General features: G+C 38.8%; 1 protein-coding gene across 1 annotated transcript; it reads left to right on the top strand.

The window, feature by feature from the left end:
- The first annotated feature begins 7,213 nt into the window (after positions 1–7,213).
- On the top strand, positions 7,214–8,297 carry LOC113777214. The gene is made up of 2 exons (XM_027322249.1): positions 7,214–7,658; positions 7,747–8,297. The coding sequence occupies exons 1-2, from the start codon at positions 7,214–7,216 to the stop codon at positions 8,295–8,297; spliced, it is 996 nt and encodes a 331-aa protein (XP_027178050.1).
- The last annotated feature ends 4,577 nt before the right edge of the window (positions 8,298–12,874 follow it).

The following is a 12,874-nucleotide window of genomic DNA, read 5'->3' as shown; positions in this document are numbered from 1 at the left end:
CAAAAACAAGTTCTTCCTTTACTTCGATCCCTGTGGGGAGAAGAAGATAGTAGGGGGTGAGCTAGAAGCTCAGCGAGTGACCAGTAAAATCAACAGCCAAGTATATTTCACAATAAAGCATTGATATGATGTCATGATGCAGTAATCAAATGTTCATTTATTGCTCATGTGAGCCAGTGAAGTTCTTGTACTTAAATATCCAATGCTCGTTTAGATCAGGTAACCGTGAAACAGAAGTAAGGAGCCATCGGGCTCCAAAGAATATGTAAACAATAGTGGAGACATTGGTTCTAAGCACAAGACTTTCTAGGAACTCATTGGAGCCAAATTATGTCATGGCACACACCCGAACCCAAATGATATGCAATGGAGTAATAAATGCAAGAATTAGTTCAAAAGTAACTTTGGGAACAGTCGAGGGATCACTCACTCCAATTATAGTGCTTCAAGTATTCACGTTCAACTATACTCCAGGTTTGAAGTCCAGATCTGCGATAGAAATCCAATTTGAGAACTTTGAAACACGAGTAAGATTCGAAACTTAAACGTTCCGTTCATTAAGAATCAACCAATTGAAATTCATTTGAAAGACATTCGTGAAACACTTGCTCGCTTTTCAAATCGTAAGGTTTTTGTAGTATATATACTTGGAAAACAACACTTGAGTTGAAAGTACAAAGAAATACAAGTTTACATTGGCCATTATATCTTTTCCTCAAGGGTACAAGTTCGTTTAGGTTTTTAACGTATAACCCTCGATAACAAAGTAGTAAAGGTGCTCGCTAGTTTAAGTGATAATCACTTAACCTTTACACAAGTTACAAGTATAGTTTTCTAGTCCTCGAGCGTAAATTCGGACAGCATGCCCTTTGTGTTTACCTAATTTTCCAGCCATTTAGGCTTCATTATTTTTTTCTCAGCCACAACCCAAAGTCACGCATATCATAATTCAGGTCAAAAGCCGTTCCATAGGCTCATCATAACATAAGAATAAGAATCACAATAATAACAAGTGCAGAAATACAATCTAGCACAAGACAGATTTGACGTGTGAATACGGAAATAACATATCCGAGGCTACGCTTATCGGATTAAGGCGCAACCTATGCCGTTTCGAAGCTAATACACAGGGCTACAATGTTCATGAAGGTCACCTAGTCCAGTTTCTAATGCAACTTAGTCAAATCCTCAAATTACAGAACCAAAATCTAACTCGTCGGCTATTTAACCACATTGCACTGTAATGGTCATATCTCAGGTGATAAAAGTCCGATTCAGGTGTTCTTAGAGGAATTTAAAAGCTAAGTCAGAATACTAAAACTTTCATGTTTTGGAAAAAAGCTAAATCAGTACGGATCCTAGTGAAAAAATGTGATAAACTGGACAAACTGATGAAACGGACTGCTGGGGAAAAACTTAAAACAGTAAGGGTATTTTTGACTTTTCATGACCTACGTTGCTCCGATTGAGCTGAAATTTTGTAAGAACCTATAAAATACCATTCTATACAACTTTCATTCTTTTACCTAAGTCCAATTCGGCCTCTAACATAGGGCTACAAAACCGGACAGAATGATGGGGCAAATTTTCCAGATTCTGGAATTTTTGGTATTTAATGGAACTTTCTCAATTTTCTTGTTCTAATCACTACCAAAGCCCCTTTTATAACCTTATTTACAACATGTGCAATCATACAGCAAGTTTAGGCAGAAAACTATGAAACCCTAACTTGCTTATTCATCCCATATTCATCACACCCACTTGCATAATCATGAAATCAAGCCAAAACTTAAGCTAAAAAAACATCTTAAAGCAAGATTTAAAGCAACAAGGATCATGATCAGATGTTTATACCTCAAAAGCAAGGCTTGGATGAGTGATAGTTCACTCCCTTTGAAATTTCTTGGTTCCTCAAGCTTCCCAACTCACACTTAGCACTTTAATCGGTTTGGAAATTTAATTTGTCACTTGGTTGGTTAGAATCAAGAAGAAGGTATTGTTTCTTTCTCTCACTTTCTCTCTCTCTCTTGGCCGACCAGCTGCTGGAAAATGAAGAGGAAAGTGCAGAAAATTGGTTTAAGAAGGCTAGTTGATCACTTGGCCACCACCACCTTTCATTTTTCTCTTTCCTTTCCTTGTTATTTCTAACCTCTATTTTCGGTCAAAGCAGCTGACAATTAAGAGGATATTTTGCTCAAATATCAATAAGCTTGTATGGTAAGAAAATGGTGGTCAAATGGTGCGTTCAATCGGTAGTGCGCGGGACCTGCCGGTTCGCGCTATTTTTCTTAAAAACACACGTACTAGAGTTTTTACTTCCTATTCACTAACCTTGTATCATTGCTTCTAATCACATATTATTTCTCACTTAAAATTCATTTTTAATTACCAAATTTGATCCTTGCTCCGTACCGAAAATTCATTCGGCAAAAATCGCGAAAACCCTAATTTTGCTCCAATCTTGAAACCAAAAGTAAAACCTTACTTTCTAGGTTCATTGGCACTTATTGTGGGGTGATTGAGTAGTAGGGCCATTATAAAGTGGTATTTGTCAAAGAAAAGGGAATTTTTAAGAAAAATACAAGAAATTTGCACGGCTTTTAGTCGAATTCTCCACAAAACACTATTCACCAGAAATTTTTCCCTTTTCTTCTGCCTCGGGGCATCACACCCCACTTTAAAACCTTGATTTACAAGAAGATTTTAGCCTCGTCTTCACGATATTTTCTAGATTGTACATGTGTACGATCCTCCATGATAATTGGGATTTATAAATGATAGTTTATTATCAATTACTCAGGCACCCAAGAGGACCTCCAAGAGGATCCCACGGTGAACGCCTAAACCTTCAAGTGGACACTTCCTTGTTTCTTGTATTTGTGAGTGTCAAGTGTATGAATACTTGATACATGCTTAATTGTTATAATTGATTGGAGATTTTGAAAATGGAAACGAGTGTGTACTTTGCCACACTCGTTCTTATTTGAAATGAATGACTCATGATTGAAATGAAATGAATGAATTATGAATGACCTGATTGAATGAAATGAATTGATTAAATGCTTGAATGAAATGAAATGGTATGCTATGGCTACATACGTCGTTGGAGCGAATCTCCTCGACTCTCAAATGTACATGGGGGACGCCCAAACTCGTAGGCTGACCTTGGGACTCGAGTCGGCATGAGCTTGATCGGGAACCTCGGTGAGCCATGAGAATTACATGATAAGCTTGATCTATTGGAGAGATCTCACTTGGCATACTCGTGGAGTATCGTCTTATAAATGTCGTGCGGGCTCGGTGCAGTGTAGGGTGGACGGACATGAGAAGTAAGTGGAGTTCTACGGATTGGAAATATCGACCCGGTTGACGGAGAGTCATCACGGGAAGATATACGAATGAAATTTGCAAAGCAAGTGGAAATTAGCTCCTGAGAGCTATCATATCCTTGAATTGTTCCTGTTTACATTTCACTGAATTGTTAATTACTCGAATGTTATTGTTTTACTTATTCATTGGGTTTTCTATTTGGACAACGTGTCTGCATATGTGTTCTTGGCCTCACGAGCGATTGCTCACCCCGTAGATTTGTTTTCCTTAACAGAATTGGACTTGGAGTAAGACTCGAAGAAACCATGGGATGTACTTTTGTTTTAGGGTTTCATTGTATTTGACTAGACCTCTTGGTTGTTTATATTTTGGAACTGATGTAGCTTTTGAGAACCCGATGTAAGGACTGGATGGTTGTTATATATTGTTAAGATGGTTGTTATATATTGTTAAGTTCGATCATTTCCGCACTTTCTTACTTTACTTCGTGATAATGACTAGTATTGTATTGAGCTTGAATGGAAATTGTACTGAGTCCTGGCGAGAGCTGGGCAGGCGTCCCGCAGATACCCTTTGGTTCGCCTTAAGGAGAAGTGGGGGCGTCACACATATACTATGTGATTCCTGTGAACTTGCTGAGGAGAGGGTGTACTTTATCGCCCTCGTTCTCTCCCTCTTGACTAGCGATTTTTGGTTGAAACTAATAAATCTTTTGTATGATATTGGAGACATTTGAAGTGTAAATTTTGTTATATTTGGGATTTTTGGATTGTAATTGTAAATGCTAGCCTGAAAAGAATTTGGTTTGTATATTTGAAGTATTCCTTTAATCTTAAGTCTTTGATTGTCTTGTGGATCTCCGTTAAGTTAGAATGAGTGCATGAGTCCTGACGAGAGTTGAGCAGGCACCCCGCTAATACCCTAGGATTTGCCCTAGGGAGAAGTGGGGCCGTTATAGATAAGATACAAGAGGTTCTTATTCTAAGCCATAAAACCAACTAAAGTGGGCATGTACCAAGCATATCTTCAACATATATCCATGGATGGATTGTGTACTTAGCAACCTGATTTGCTTGCTCTGTTTTCTTCAAATTCATGTATGAAATAAAAAATTATTTCTTGTTTAAAAAAAAGAAAGCTGGAAATTAGCCAAAAGCTTCCCTCCAAGAAAGTGACTCCACCAAAAGCTTCCCTCCAAGTTTAGCTTAAGATTAATCGGTATGGATTAGGGTTGATGTTTAGATTTCTCTTGAATTGAGCAAGAAATCAAGGCTTGAAATGGAGTATTTTTTTTCTCTCCCTTTCTCCTCTCTAGTTTCGGCCATAAGGCCTAAGAAGATGATGGATTTTTTCTTCAATTTGTCAAGATAAAAGCAAGGATTAATCTTGGTCGAAGTTGGTTTGATGGTTGACAAGTGTCAAGATCAAATTCCATTCCTATCTCTTTGTCTCTCTTGTGTTTCTTATAACTAATCTATCTTGTGTTCCTCTAATACACTCTTAACACTTTTTAATCACATAATTCCTCTAGTACCACCCTTGTTCTAGACCGTAAAATTTAATGCACACATCTTACTAGTCGGTCAAACTATCTTAATACTCTACAAAACTTAACATGCACTAAAATATAAAAAGAAAAGGAGAAAAATCTTAACTTAACCTTTAAAATCACTATCAAATTAAAGCTAGCAAATAAGCAAGTAAAGTAAACTTAGAAGGCAATATAAATTAATTTTTCAAAAATAGGAGAAAATTTAAAAATAATTTTCGGGTCCTCACAATGAGAGAGACAAGATGACAGAGATTGATATGGTGCATTTTAGTGGGATATTTTGGGTAATATTGCATAATTATTTGACTAAATATTGCACTAGTTGGGTAGATTCTACTGAGATTTTGTGTTGGTATTACTTGCAGGAAGTGGTGAAAAAAAAGTGTTGAAAATCAACATTCCAAGAAACCTCCTGACAGTAGGCGTGCCCACGCCTAACTCCAACCTTCAAAGCCGGATTCTCGTGATTCGTTGCATGTGGAGAGCTTCAAAAAGGGAGTAAAGTGGATGGCTACAAAATTAGAGATCGATAGGGCCACTCCAGAGTTGAAGAAAGTAATTTGTAATAGGACTTCTATTATTTAGGGAGTTGGTATTCAAATACCAATTTTAGAGGAGAAAAACGAGGAAGGATACGTTTCCCTCTCTGGTGGGGCCTGGCCGATGAAAAGGAAACCAATTTCTTCATCTTTTGGTGGCTACCAACGTGAAAAAGGGGAATTGTACTTTCCCAAGGCTTGCTTTTGACTTTTGTTTTTGCTTTTGTAAACAATTAAGAAGAAACCAACAAGCAAGCCGCAATTGTGGACTGGTGGTTTTTTGCTTTTTACTTTTGTTTGACCAAATTGAATAGAGCATCAGACTCTCTCGTATGCCTTGGGTTGAAGGCAATTAAAAGCAACAAAAATTCTTTGTTCTTTCCTTCTGCTATTGACCGAAATTGAGATAGCCAATATGGCAATTTTTCCCAATTCTATACGCATGGTTTGTTCTCCATTAATGGAGAACTAACTCTCTAATTCTAATCAAGGGGACAACTGAAGATTTGGTTCAGTAATTACTGTGAAATCTAAATTATTTTAACTGCTTCCTCTATTTATTGGTATGTATATGTTTTCTACTTTTAACTGTTATAGCTTTTGTGTATGATTGAATAGTGCGTAATATTTAATTATTCACATAGGTTATTTTGCTAATTAGAGGTAATTGGATCCGTAATTGTTCGATTATCTCTGTCCCGGTAGCAACTGACATAATTGACTTTATGTCAGGAAAACATACAATCTAATTTAAACAAATCCTCGTAACATGTTTGTTAGCTAGGATTGGGTCTTTCAAAATCTTAATGCAAACCAGAAATTAAATCTTATGATCGTACTTAGGATTGTTTCTGAGTTAGAAAAATAGTTAACTGTCGTACCTTGACTATCGACTAAGTAAGAAAAAACTGGTTGTTTATCTTGTATATGACAGGTATAACCAATCTATTAATAAATGTTAGAATTATCTGTGAATCAATGATCAGTGCAAGAACCATTTTTGAAGTGTACCCTTGGCTAGAGTTCTCTCAATTATTTCTCTCAATTAATTATTTTTCACATTTGATTTATTTAGTTCATTAGCATTTAATCTTAAAACCTCCCATTTATCTTGACTCAAAAGAAAACAAAATTTCTCCCCAGTCCCTGAGGAGACGACCCTACTTACTACTGTCTACTGGTTAGTAATTTTATCAATTAATTAATTATGATATGTCAGATTAAGTAAACTCTTTGGGAACAGGGTGAGTCAAGTAACCCATTGCACACCTAGAGTCCCTGCTACAGTATCTAGAATTGATTATTGACTGCTTTTGGTGGTAGTTAGGTTTTATTATTATTATTGCACAGGCTCAGCACTTGTCAATTTTTGGCGCCGTTACCGAGAACTGGCGCTTAAATTATTTACTTCTTTTTGAGTTTAGTTTCTTCTTAGTAATTTTGTTAGTTTATGCCCCTTTCTTCTCGCACAGGTGAATTGATATACGACCTTGAGGTTGAGAAGGTAGCGTGTAGGCGTAGGCAAGTGACCAAGAGATGAAAAGAAGGACAGTTATCTACTGCAAACGAGTCAGCAGAAGACGAAGTTACCATGGCCAACAACTGAATACTAAGAGAGCTGGCTGCCCCGGAGTTGACCCACCAGTCTTTGTGCATCACATTCCCAACTCTAGCTGAGAACACTTCCTTCGAACTAAAATCGGGGTTAATTCACCTCTTACCCTTGTTCCATGGTCTCTCTGGTGAGAAGCCCCATAAACACGTTCAGGAGTTTGAAATAGTTTGTTCTAATATGAAACCTTCTGGGGTCACTGAAAAGCAAATTAGACTTAGAGACTTCCCTTTCTCTCTCAAGGATGCAGCGAAAGATTGGCTATACTACCTATCCGCAGGTAATATCACCACATGGGCACAGTTAAAAAAGAAGTTTCTAGAAAAATTCTTCCCTGCATCTCGGGCTGCGAGTTTGAGGAAGGAGATATGCAGCATCAAGCAGTACCCCGGGGAGTCCTTGTATGATTATTGTAAAAGGTTCAATAAGTTGTACACTAGATGCCCGCAGCATCAAATTAGTGAACAACTATTAATCCAATACTTCTATAAAGGGCTCCAGTCATCTGGCAGAAGTATCATTGACGCTGCGAGTGAAGGAGCACTGGCAAATAAAACACCAAGGGAAGCATGGGAGCTCATTGAAGCAATGGCAAAAAATTCTCAGCAATTTGGCTTCCGTGAGAGTAATCCTCTCCCGTAGGGTCAACAAGGTAGAGACGTCATCCATTTAGCAGCAACTGTCATAACTGACGTCTTTTGTTCGGCAATTAGCCGTGGGGAATATGCAACGAGCGAATGTCTGTGGAGTTTGTACAAGTATGGACCATTCCACAAATGCATGTCTCATTTTGCAAAGAGATGGAGCTGAACATGTAAACTTGGCAGGAGGTGTGTCCGCGCCCCGTAAGCAGTATGAACCGTACTCCAACACGTACAACCCAAGTTGGAGAGACCATCCCAATTTCAACTACGGGAATAGGCAGCAAAATTCATTTGAAAATCGCTCTCCAAGATTTCAACAACCATGGCAACCAAAACCTCAGCCTCCGTCTACAGATTCAGGAGATTCTTTGGCAGACATTATCAAGAACCTGGCCATAAAAGATATGGAGACTCCAATGAGCCAAATGGCAACTGCCATTAATCGCCTGGAGTCTCACGATTTTGGAAAATTGCTATCACAATCCGAGACAAATCTAAAAAATGGAAGTGCCATGACACTGAGAAGTGGCAAGGAAGTAGAGGGACCTAAGTTGGCGAATCCAAAAGGTAAAAGTGAAGAAAAAATAGAAAAGAAGATTGAAGACGAAGGGCACATTTAGGAAGACCCTAAGGTAACACTTACTCCTTCAATTCCTGTTAAATCTAACTTACCCCATTTTTCTTTCAGGTTGGAAAAGACAAAGAAGACAGAAAAGGAAAAAGAAAATTTGGATGTGTTCCGGAAAGTGGAGATTAATATTCCCTTGTTAGATGCCATTAAGCAAATATCGAAATATGTGAAGTTTTTAAAGGACCTGTGTACCCACAAGAGGAAACTAAGGGGTGACAAAAGAATGGCGGTGGGAGAAAATATGTCAGCCATACTTCAAAGGAAACTCCCACCAAAGTGTGGGAACTCAGGTATGTTCACAATTCCATGTAAAATAGGGGATACCCCAATTAGGAAAGCAATGTTGGATTTAGAGGCGTCGATTAACGTGATACCTAAAAGCATCTATGCCTCTCTAAACCTTGAGTCATTAAAAGGCACAAGTATCATAATCCAACTAGCAGACCGTACCAATATTTATCCAAAGGGGTTAGTTGAAAATGTTTTGGTACAGGTCAATGAGTTAATTTTTCCTGCAAATTTTTATGTCCTAGACATGGGAGATGAAAGGTCATTAAATCCGTCACCTATTTTGTTAGGTAGACCATTTTTTAGCACTGCTAGAACAAAAATAGATGTGAATAAGGGTACTCTATCAATGGAGTTTGATAGAGAAGTTGTAAATTTCAATATTTTTGATGCGATGAAATACCTGGAGGAATCTAGCTCTATTTTTGCTTTGAGTGTTATTGAACCCCTTGTACAGGAAACCTTTGAATTAGAGGAGGAGGATGCACTGAGGGTGGCTTTGGCGAAACATCTCGAGTTGAAATCAACTCTTGATATGGAAATAAGTGATGAGTTGTACCGTGCCGTTGAAGCACTACACTCACTCCCACCTATTTCTTCAAGGTATGAGCTGACTTCTCTCTTTGTTCCAGAGACGCAGAAAAAGTTGTTGCCTTCTGTTGTGCAGGCACCCAAGTTTGAGTTTAAACCTCTCCCAAAACACTTGAAATATGCATTTCTCGGGGATAAGGAGACACTACCGATGATAATTTTCACACATCTGTCACCAAGTCAAGAAGACAATCTGGTTCGTCTTCTTCGAGATCATAAGGAGACGATTGGGTGGAGTATCGCAGACATCAAAGGAATCTGTCCATTCTTATGCATGCACCGCATATGACTCGAAGACGATGCGAAGTCGGTGAGACAGGTGCAACGAAGATTGAACCCGCTGATGATGGAAGTAGTTAAGAAAGAGATATTCAAACTCTGGATGTGGGAATCATCTTTGCCATCTCAAGCAACCCGTGAGTAAGCCCAATTCAAGTAGTCCCGAAAAATACGGGAGTGACTGTTGAAGAGAATTATGAATGTGAGATGGTTTAGGTCAGAAAACCCACAGGATGGTGTCAGTGCATCGATTACCGGGGACTGAATGCCGTGACGTAAAAGGACCACTTTTCTCTCCCTTTTATTGATCAGATGATAGAGAATTTGGCTGGTCATGTTTATTACTATTTTCTTGATGATTTTTCAGGGTATTTTCAGATCGCGATAACATCGGAGGACCAGAAGAAAACCACATTCACCTGCCCATTTGGTACGTTTGCCTATCGGATGATGTCTTTCGGCCTCTGCAATGCTCCAGCGACTTTTCAAAGGTGCATGGTAAATATCTTCTCTGAGTATGTAGAAAAGATTATTGAGATATTCATCAATGATTTTAGCGTGTATGGGGATAGTTTTGAGGAATGTCTTGATAATCTAGATTTAATTTTGAAACGGTACATACAGACAAATTTGGTCCTTAACTGGGAGAAATGCCACTTTATGGTGGATCATGGTATCGTCTTGGGACATGTAATGTCGGCTAGGGGAATAGAGATAAATAAAGCAAAAATTGACCTTATTTCTGGTTTACCTTACCCCATAAGTGTACGGGAAGTACGTTCCTTTTTGGATCATGCAGGGTTCTAAAGGAGGTTTATTAAGTACTTTTCGAAAATTGGAGCACCCTTGTTCAAATTGTTGCAAAAGGACATAACATTTGACTTCACTGAGATGTGCAAGATGACATTTGACAAACTGAAGGAGTCGTTGACATCACCACCCGTCATTCAACCCCTGGACTGGAGCCTCCCATTCGAAATAATGTGTGACGCGAGTGATTACGTAGTGGGAGCAGTATTGGGGCAAAGGATTGGTAGGGCGGCTCATGCAATTTACTATGCATCGAAGGCGTTGAATGGAGCTCAACTTAACTACTCTACGATGGAGAAAGAATTATTACTGTTATTTTTGCACTAGAAAAATTTAGGTCATATTTATTGGGTGCAAAAGTAACAGTTTTCTCTGATCATGCAGATTTAAGGTACTTGATGACAAAGAAGGATGCAAAACCAAGCCTCATCAAATAGATCCTGCTCCTGCAAAAGTTCAACTTAGAGATTAAAGATAAAAGTGGGGCAGAGAATTTGGTTGCTGATCACTTGAACCGATTGCTTACAAATAAGGAGGAGAGCCATTGAGAGAGGCGTTTCCAGAGGAGCAACTACTTGCCGTTGATTCGTCTGCACCCTGGTATGCTATACTGTAAATTTCTTAGTAACTAATCAATTGCCTGCAGGTTGGCCAAAGGTTAGGAGAGACAAGTTGAAAAGTGATGCCAAATACTACATTTGGGATGACTCCTACCTTTGGAGGCAACGTTTGGATCAAGTACTAAGAAGATGTGTAAGTGCGCGTGAGTTCCACTTCATTTTGATTTTCTGTCATTCGTTTGCATGTGGATGGCATTTTGGGCCAAAACGAAAAACTCGTAAGGTATTGGAGAGTGGCTTTTATTGGCCCACCCTTTTTAAAGATGCATATTTATTTTGTAAATCTTGTGATAAGTGTCAAAGGGTGGGGAATATTTTCCGTAGGGACCAAATGCTCCAAACCTCCATGTTGTTTGTAGAAATTTTTGATGTATGGGGTATAGATTTCATGGGTCATTTTCCCTCGTCTTTTGGTTTCCTATACATCTTACTTGCCGTTGATTATGTCTCTAAGTGGGTGGAAGCAAAAGCAACCCGAACTAACGATTATAGAGTGGTTGCAGAGTTTTTAAAATTTAATATTTTTGTCCGCTTTGGAATGCCGAGAGCTGTAGTGAGTGATAGGGGGACACATTTTTGTAATAAGGCTATTGCTGCCCTGTTCCACAAATATGGCGTACTCCACAAACTATCCGCACCATACCATCCACAGGCAATTGGTCAAGCCGAAATGTCAAATAGGGAGATCAAATCAATATTGGAGAAGATGGTGCGCCCCGATAGAACGGATTGGAACTTGAAATTGGAAGATGCACTTTAAGCATACCACACCGCGTATAAGATGCCGATCGGGATGTCCCCATATAGACTAGTTTTCGGTAAGGTTTGTCATCTTCTAGTGGAGTTCGAGCATAGAGCATTCTGGGCAGTAAAACAGTGTAATATGGATCTTGAAGAAGTGGAGGTCTATAGGAAATTGCAACTACAAGAGTTGAAAGAGATTAGGAATGAGGCATATGAGAATGTCATGATTTATATGGAAAAGAGTAATAGGGCAAAAAGTCCCCTTGTACCACTCGAGACTTAAATTTTTTTCCGGTGAATTACGTTCTCGTTGGATTGGGCCATTTGTCGTTTCTAATATTTTCATTATGGTGCCATGGAGATCCAAGATTTAAAGACGGAGATGAAGTTCGTAGTGAATGGCCATTCTCTCAAACCTTACTATGAAGGATTCTCCGTTGAGGAAATCGAAGTCATACAACTCAAGGATCCAATTTATCCAGTTTGAGAGTTCTGGCCAAGTCTAGCCAAAGACGTTAAAGAAATACTCTATTTGGGAGCCAACCCAAGGCTATTTGTTTTAGTTTTCATATATTTTTGGAGTTTTTGTTAAGTGTTAGTGTCATTTAGTGGTTTGTTATTTTTTGGCAGGAAACTGGCAGTTAGACGTGCTCACAATAGGTGGTCACGCCTAAGGAATGAAGTTTTGAATTGACGGACAAAAGACTCTACAGTAGTTAGGCGTGCCCACGTCAGATTGTCACGCTTAAGAAAAAAAATTCATATCCGCGGTCAAAAGACTCTATAGCATTTAAGCGTGCCCACGTCAAGATCAAAAATTTTGATGGATGGTCAGAAAACTAGTATGATACGAATGGCACCAACCTTGTGATGCAATCCGTACAGAAAGGATTGGATCTAGAAGGTAGAGACTCACGTTGAAGACGACGAACGCAGCGGATCACCTAAACCCGTTGATCACGTGGTCAACGAACCTCGGTATTTGTAGAAGACGCCACAATCTAGCGCGGTCCTAGATTGATAAGTCAATTGAATACCTAAGATATAAATCTAAGATATTCAAGGTGCTTCAATGAAACTTTGAGAGAACTCTCAATGTAATTTTATTAATCATCAAAAACTGAATGTAAAACATCACTTAAGGCTATTTATAGCCTTGACTATACCCTAATAAAAGCTTGGAAAATACAAGGAAATTCGGCGAGACCCCCGAACCAGCTCAGCGTAGGGACTA

This window comes from Coffea eugenioides, chromosome 7 (assembly GCF_003713205.1).
Source record: "Coffea eugenioides isolate CCC68of chromosome 7, Ceug_1.0, whole genome shotgun sequence".
Taxonomy (NCBI): domain Eukaryota; kingdom Viridiplantae; phylum Streptophyta; class Magnoliopsida; order Gentianales; family Rubiaceae; genus Coffea; species Coffea eugenioides.
Note: the sequence above shows the minus strand (reverse complement) of the source record. Positions and strands in the feature narration are given on the sequence as shown.

Bases quoted from the DNA above. Each gene is read 5' to 3' on its own strand.
- LOC113777214 (XM_027322249.1), top strand. From the start codon at position 7,214: ATGAAACCTTCTGGGGTCACTGAAAAGCAAATTAGACTTAGAGACTTC. The intron at 7,659-7,746 runs GTAATCCTCTCC...TTCGGCAATTAG, and splicing joins GCAATTTGGCTTCCGTGAGA to CCGTGGGGAATATGCAACGA.